The 8,360-nt window shown below is 37.9% G+C and overlaps 1 protein-coding gene across 1 annotated transcript; it reads left to right on the top strand.

Moving 5' to 3' along the window:
- Nucleotides 1–1,986: 1,986 nt before the first annotated feature.
- LOC143848580 (selT-like protein) lies at nucleotides 1,987–8,134 on the top strand. Its single transcript, XM_077357544.1, has 4 exons — nucleotides 1,987–2,276; nucleotides 2,369–2,457; nucleotides 4,003–4,321; nucleotides 7,786–8,134. Exons 1-4 carry the CDS (start codon nucleotides 2,085–2,087, stop codon nucleotides 7,900–7,902), a joined length of 717 nt encoding a protein of 238 aa, XP_077213659.1. The 5' UTR covers nucleotides 1,987–2,084; the 3' UTR covers nucleotides 7,903–8,134.
- Nucleotides 8,135–8,360: the final 226 nt, after the last annotated feature.

Genomic DNA, 8,360 nt, shown 5'->3' on the forward strand with positions numbered 1-8,360 from the left:
GGTTTTCTAATGAGGTGAGACAGAAAGTGGAGGCAGATGCTGAAAAAGTATTTATGATACATGATCTGTCTGCTCCGCTGTGTGTCTGATCACACGCATGCGTAGGTGAATTGAGGACTTACTTTTTATTTTCTTGAATTTTCATTTTTCCGATGGAGAACTAGGAATACTTTCGTTTGGCGATTCATAATCGGGATTGGGTATCTAGAATATCTTTGTCCCAGTTCTTTATTCATATTGGTACCGGTTTGGGCCACACGCGAATTTTTTAAGAACGAATCAAAATGCAAGCATGTGTTTTTTTGAGGCCCTCTGGCCCGGTAGTTGTCGGAGCAAATGCACTACTCTCACTGGTTGAATGACACTGCCTCCAATTCAGGTGGGTTCCATGCATGTGATAGAGCTAAGAAGCACAGTGACAAGATATACTCATCTTGAGTTTTTTACTTTCGTTTAAAGGTAAAAAGGATTCAATGTGCAAGAGGATTTTCCAGGAGGTCACCCATCCTAAAAATACTGACCCAAGCATGCTTAAACTCGGAGTTTTGATGGGATCCAATGCAGTTGTGCTGTATAATTGCATCCTTGAGTTTGTATCTCTGTCATTCGTTTTTTTTTCTTTTGTGGAATTTTTTTATAAAAAATTTAGGCCATTTTGGCCATCATGATTTCTTTTTCCATGGAATATTAGTTTACCCAATGGCAAGTCGATCGAACCAATCTATGTTTGGTGATTGATCATATGCTGCTACCTTTGCCCTTTCTGGTGATGGTAAACTGGCAAGGCCTTGACTAAGCTCTTGTCACTCAGTCCCTCCTAGTTCTCCCATCGCCCTTATCCCTCTCACACCAGATAATCTATTATTCCTTGGAAAAAGTTTTCATAGCTGTCAAACATGGCCTTCATTGTAAATTGTTTCAATGGAAAACTTTATTGGATTTTTCTCCATTGAAAGTTTTATTCAGTAACACATCCTGAGATTATTGACTACATAAAGACTAAAGAGTGGTTAGTGTGAGGGGTTGCAACTCGTTACTGACGGCACAGAGAACTCACTCGTGATTGACCTTAGACCATGGTTTTAAATTTCGGTGGGGACCGAAACCGAAATTTGATATTTCGCGAAATACCAAATTTCTGCCGAAATTTCAGAATCTCAGTCTGAAATTTCTGTAATTTTGGAAATTTTGGTTCGAAATTCCGAGAAAATGGCATTCTTTAAAAAAAAAAAATTTTGGTTCGAAATTTTCGGTCCAAAATTTCGAAGCTTAGTACCAAATTTCGGATTTCGGTGGAGTCCGAAATAGGTACCGAAACCGAAATTTAAAACCTTACCTTAGACTGCCTTTGGAGTTGAGAAAGAAAAACCGCGAACTGAATGAGGTCCTCCTGTCCCCCTCCCACCCTTCTTTAACACTCCTTTATTAATGGGATTACCCTTCTTTAATACTCCTTTATTAATGGGATTTGGGAAAGGCATTTTGAGAACAGCCACCTCAGATGAATAAATGCACTAGACAAAATGTGTTAAAAAGTGAGCCTGTTCTCTCTTACAAAAGTCAGCTGCATGCAACATGGCCTTCACACCCATGGTTTTAAATTTCGGATTTCGGTCGGGACTGAAACGAAATCGGCCTAAAACAGAAATTTCCGAAATGTATCAAATTTTGGTCGAAATTTCGGAAATTTTGAAATTTTGGTGAAATAATTGAGAAATTAATATTATTTTAATGCTTTACCAAATTTAGACCGAAATTTTGGTCTGAAAAAACGATATTTCGGGAAGGACTGAAATTTCGCCCGAAACCGAAATTTAAAACCTTGTTCACACCCACCCACTCATAAATAAGGATGTGAATTTGAGTTAGGTTGAATTCAACCAGTATTTTTCAAAATAGACTGTACAACCCCCACCATAGGATGATCCAAACCGCCCATTTGATGGGCCACATTGTAAATATATTGGTACCCAACAAATCATTTCCATAGGATGCTTCCCAGTTCTAACACCATATCAAAACTCTCGAGGAAGGGAGCCTCTATTAATAAATAAAGGATCTCTCTCTTTCTCTCTGTTTTGAAGATGGATCGGGTCCAGCTTCTTCTGGTAGGGTTGCCTCTCTTCCTCTTCTGTTCAGACGTTATCAATCTCTTCTCCCCACCTCCGCCTCCTCCTCCTCCTCCTTCCCATCACCATCATCATCACCACCACCAACGTCATCACCATGACGCCCCTCCTCCCGTTATCAAACAAGCCCCCGATTTCCCTTCCCAGGTAAAGCAAAAACCAAAACCCTAACTCCAATTAATCTCATTCCTCCCCCCTCTATCTCTCTCCAATTAATTTGTTTATCTGTCTCCATTCAGAATCAGCTAGCCTCAGGTGGTATCGATGGTGATGGAACTGGTCTCGGCACTACTATCGACCTAAGCTTCTGCTCTTCCTGCTCTTACAGGTTTTTCCCCCTTCTCCTTTTTCCTTTTCATTTTTTTTGTTTGATATGAAACGTGATTGGTGTTTCCATTCCATTTAGAATGAATCTATCTTTACTGTGAAATCTTTAGAATTTAAGGAACTGGGTGTAAAATATTTGTTACAATTCCATAAAATCTAATAGCTTAAAAAAAAAAAGACCCAATTCTCCTTGGATTAAATTTGGGAAACTCTCTGGGAAAATTAGGGTTACTTCTGTTGGGTTGTTTAAGGACTTTAGGGTTGGTTGGTTCATGACTTCATGCCCCTCTGCCTCTCCTACTAAGCATCTACTAACTTGTCTAGAAATCACTAATTTAAAACTTGTCAACCTCTAATATTATGACTATTGGAACATGCAGCCCAAAACACAAAAATTGACCTATAATTCTTTTATAAAGATCTTCAAAACTCTTCTGAAATTCACTAACCTTGGACTCTATGCTTTTCCCCCAACATTTTCATAATCAGTTCCCAAATCCTCCTCTTTTTTTTCTCATAAACTTTCCAGCCTAAAATTCTACCTTGTGATTCTAGCAAAAGTGATTCCTGGAAGTGAAAACCCATCAAAATCTCTCTCTAAATCCTTGAAAATTCATAGAAATAGAAAAATTCCAAAATAGTCCCTTAATTTTTCATCAGTTGGGAGACTTTTGGGTTCCCTATTAATGTAATACAGACTTTCTATTCATCCTTTTTTTTTTTTAATAGATGTCATCTTATATAATGCCATGGTGTTATCTTCATATATGCCCACTTCTGGGTGTGTTTCCTACTTCTCTTGCTGCTGTTGATACTTATTTCACTTGATTTTGGTCTGTGCTCCTGGTTGGGAAGAAGTCACACTTGAATTCAAATCGTTGCATTGGTTCCCGGTCTTCTCACCATCCTTTCCAATTCCTCGGCACAATCCTAGTAGCTTCTGTAGTGCGCTTTCCTTTTCACTGTACTAATGCACTGGATCCCATCAGAACTCCAAAGTTAAGCGTGCTTGGGCGAGAGTAATACTAGTACGGGGAGCTCTCGGGAAGTCCTCGTGTTGCACCCCTATATTTTCAGCTTCAAAAATATGTTGAGAATTGCTCCAGCTTGATCATCACATTTCTTCAATAAAAAATGACACTTTTTTATGGGCTTTTAAGTAATGATTCAGTCCATATCACTACTCCAGTCTTTATTGTCTTGATCCACTTCCATTATAGTCCTGAAAATCTGAGAAAGCAGTATAACTATCCTTGTCTGTTGATAGATCGATCTCGTTTGCACTGTCTCCATTTTTCTTAAACACTTGGCATTGGCCAATGTTTTTAACTTTTTGTTCTTATGTAATCATCTGATTATTACTGTGTTTCATGAACTGAAAGAATATTTTAAATGCTTTTTATTAATATTTTTGGTTTCTTATTAACTTTGAATGATTATCTGCTTTATTTAGGCTGTATTGGCTATTCATTTGAAATGAATATTATTTTTATTTGAAGATGTCCTATTTTCATCTGTAATCCCTTGTGGCTTGTATTTTGGGCAGGGGAACTGCAGTGACAATGAAGAAGATGCTGGAAACTTCGTTTCCTGGCATTGATGTTATTCTTTCAAATCACCCCCCAACCCTCCCTAAACGCCTTCTCAGCAAAGTGATCCCAGTTGTTCAAGTTGGAGTTGTTGGCATTGTAATGGCAGGCGAACATATTTTTCCTAGGCTGGGATTTATGAACCCACCTCCTTGGTACTACTCTTTGCGTGCTAATAGATTTGGCACTATGGCTAGCACTTGGCTTCTTGGTAATGTCATGCAATCCTTCCTGCAAAGTTCTGGCGCCTTCGAAGTTTTCTGCAATGGTGAATTGGTAAGAGATCTTCTCTTTTGCTTTGTCGTACTGATCTTTATTGATTATAGAGATTACTGCTACACATGGACTTTCCCCCCATGGTAATGACATTGTTCTTGGTTTTTAATATGGTTAAAAGATAACAAAGTCAAACAAATATATTCACTGAATTTCTATTATTTCATATGGCCAAATTGTCAACATTCTGTAAATGTAGGTCTGTTTGTTGTTTGGTCTATGGTTATTGTAAGTTATTCTGCTGGATTCGAGCTGCCATTTATGTGCTTCGTATAAAACTAACATAGCATGTTTCATTTGTGGACCTAGCTCATAGCCATCTTTTAGTGCCAACACAAACTATTTTAATTTCTTCTCTGGTAGGCTTTCAAGATGGTACAGAGGCTCATACACATTTGCATTCTCTTTCTGTCTTCAGAATGGCTGTTTGGGGAAGTACCTTACTGTGTAGGTTTCTACTTACATGTGTCCTCCTGCAAAGTCAGCATTAATTATAGCTGCCCTTAAATCCGTACTGTGTGATTTAATTTACAAGCAACTTTTTATTTTTATTCTTTTATTTTATAGCGGATGCAAAGCCAGCCAGTCCATTCTGATCACTAGGCGTGTGCAACTAGAATCTTAGAAGTTCTTGGCTTATTGTTCAATGTGATGACGAACTCAATGACAGAGCACTTTTTTGTTCACGTCTTTAGGGGCAGTGTATTAAAATGACCGTATTACTGGAGAAGCATTTTCATTTATATGTGATGCTTACAAATCATTAAAAAGCCTTACCTAAAATGATATTAAGGTTAGAATATAAATTACAACCTTGAAATAGGAAAAATGATAGGTTGACTGACTGTCTGTGTGACGTACAATATACATATATTTCTCAAGCTGAGATATGAGTATCAAGTTGTTAGAGCTTGAGTTGATCCTTGCTTGCTCCTTTTTGTAGGAGGTGATAGTGGCACAGGAATAGAGTAGCAGAAACCTTAGCAAAAATAAGATTAAGGAAAAGGTATAGAATGTTCATACAACAAGAACCAAAACCCAACCCCAGCCTATGAATAGTAACATCTTTTAAATCACATGAATGGTCAGAATATATGCTAGGTCGTAGCTCGAGGCTTGTAATCTTACCATCCTACTAGCTTTAAACTAGTTTCCCAGCCCGAACGGGCTGTCCAGGCTCAAAAGAAACTTGAACTTATCTAAATCAACAATTATCTAGAGCCTCGTTAATGCGAACCTATGCTATGATATCAATTGATGCAAACCTAGCTCTGATACGAATTGATGTTAATCCATGACAGCCTACTGAAAGAGAGAAAGATTAGATAATCAAGATTAAGAACAAGAAAGATCTATCTTTACAAAAAAAATGAACAAGAAGGATCAATATCAAGGAGATCCTTATCAACTTCCAGTAGCTCATCAGTCTAGTAGTCATAGTTGTCACAAAGTTGTGTTGGTGGAATGGGGGCAAAAATAGATGTTTTTCCTCTTTCCTCTTTCCTCTTTCCTCTTTCCCACTTATTATTGGCATTTTTTAAAATATTATGCATCACTAAGAGAGAGAGAGAGAGAGAGAGAGAGAGAGAGAGAGTCTCTCCACGATTTCTGTCATTTCCCTTTTCTTCTCTCTTTTCCTCACTTTTTCTTGATTCATCAAAAAAATTGATTTCTGCATGTCCTAGTTTTGATATTGTTACTCTATTTTACACTTTTTTCATTTACTGTAAAAGTCTCCAAACTGCTTCAGAGAAATTTAAAATGGTGGAGTGCCAATATCAAAACAAGGGGGTGGGTACCAGCTCCCATAAAAAATATATTACTAAATCCTTTTCTAAGTTAAATCTAAGTAAGGTTTCTAATTTTTTATGTTTCTTGTGTTTTCTCTCATGGTCTGTTCGTTCTACTCATACCTGTATCCATGTCCTGAAATTTGGAGAAATGGAGTCCTTGTCCAATCTTCTCTGTCCATATTTCTTCATTATGAAATATTTGGGTTTGAAGATTGGAGTCCTTCTTCATTATGAAATATTTGGGTTTGAAGATTGGAGTCCTGGACTCCTGGTCCAATCTTCTCTGTCCATATCTCTTCATTATGCACGAGTCCTGGTCAACCAACGTGATTCATTGGTTGATCAGATCTCATGTTTTCTGTTGGCGTTTTGCGGATCTATTTAACAAGATAAAAGATATTGTGGGCAGCTCGTACGTCTCCTTTCGTCATATTAGAAAATCCGCTAATGGCGATGCGGATAGGCTTGCAAGGGCTGATGTTCATATGGAGGCTTTTGAGGAGTTCGATTTTCTTCCGCCTTGATTTTTCTTTTCTGTGTTATCCTAGGAAGCACGGGTACTCTCCTGGGACTCCCGCACCCGTACCCGACACGTATGGGGTGCGGGTACGTCCTGGGTACTTACCCCATTTTAAAAAGAAAAGAAAAACCAATTTTGGTTGTTGGGTGCGTGTCGGGTGCGCACCCACGCGTACCCGACACGTCCTGCTTCTTTTCTTTCCTCTCCCGTACTTCTCTCTCCTTTCCTGTACTCGGTATTTACATAATTTACATGTAAACCATTTAAGTAAATGTTTACTTAAGATTTACATGTAAATAACGGAATACCCCCCATTTGGATTTATTAAAAATAGTTTCAAGACCCAAATCTAAAAGGAAAAAAAGTCAACTCTCATGTTCTAATACAAAATTCAAAGAAAAAGGGTCGGGTCAAAAATTTTAACTTTCTTAACTTCCAAACGATGGCGCCCCGAATGAATGGTAGGAGTGTACCTGTACTGGAGGAAGTTATGTACCACTTAATTGCACTCTTATTGAAGCAACCTGCTTTCTGGATAACGTTGGTTTGATTCTCTAAATAATCAAGGTACTCACTAACCTTGCTTTATGGGGTTTAAACTCACCAACAAACTGTCTTTGCACCAGATACCAATTCAGAATTGAAGTTTTCGTGTGTCATTATTTTAAACCTTGTTGGGCTTAATATGCATCAAGGGAAGCTTTTGTCTCCCACGGTATTTGCACCAATAAGAAAAATCAGTTTGGGATGAGATGACAAACTTTGGAGTTGTAAGGATATTCTGTAAGAATGCAGCGATTGTGCCTACTTGTTGTGGCGGCCCTTGTATTTCTGTTTTATGCTTTCTTTAATGAAGCTACCTTCAGATGAAACAAACTTTTTACACTTTATATTAGAGCAATCGTATGACACCTTCATCTGATGGTAATCTCATATCTATTGGTTCATACTGCCTCTTCCATCTACATTTTGATGCTGATGTGTAAAGAATCGTTACAACTAAATGTTTAATTCGCTGGAGTTTCTCCTAATGTCTGGCTGTGCATTTCCAGGTTTGGTTATTTATTTTCTTTATTCCGTGTTAAAGCCATAATGCCATTCATGGATGTGCGTGCAGGTTTTATTAATTCCCCCGGAACTTTTCTGTGTAGGTTTTCTCTAAATTGAAGGAGCACAGGTTCCCTAGTGAATTTGAGTTAAGAGATCTTGTTGGCAAGAGACTATCCAATTCAAGAATGGTGGAGGACCACAGTAGTCTTTGGTCATAGAGGGAGCAGGATCTAAAATCAATGAAGCTGCAGCATAATGTGTTACTGGTGTGTCATGGCATCATATTTCAAGTAACTTGATAATTAACTTGTGCATCTTGGTGCTAGTATTAGTAACATGGCCCTCACATTGGTGTGATTCTTAGCTCTTTATAAGTATTAGATCTATGGGAATGCTGCCACTGATAAATATTAGTGTGGATTGTTTTGATTTACAAACATTTGGTACGAGTCTGAAAATTTTATCAGCATGATATGATATAGATTAGCATTCTTAGCTTGATTAGGGGAAAATTTCGATTGCCTTGCAGATTAATTTAACGTTGATTAAGCCTACAGCATTATAGACAAGGGTCCTAATGGGACATGGGATTCTTTACCAACTGCTTATGAATTTTATAAATAGTAACTTCTTGAAATCGGTTTGGGTTCTACACTTTTTTCCTATATATAGATTT

The sequence above is a fragment of the Tasmannia lanceolata genome, unplaced genomic scaffold, assembly GCF_043159265.1.
Source record: "Tasmannia lanceolata isolate RefF3 unplaced genomic scaffold, GAP_Taslan_0.1 ptg000016l, whole genome shotgun sequence".
In the NCBI taxonomy this organism is placed as follows: Eukaryota; Viridiplantae; Streptophyta; class Magnoliopsida; order Canellales; family Winteraceae; genus Tasmannia; species Tasmannia lanceolata.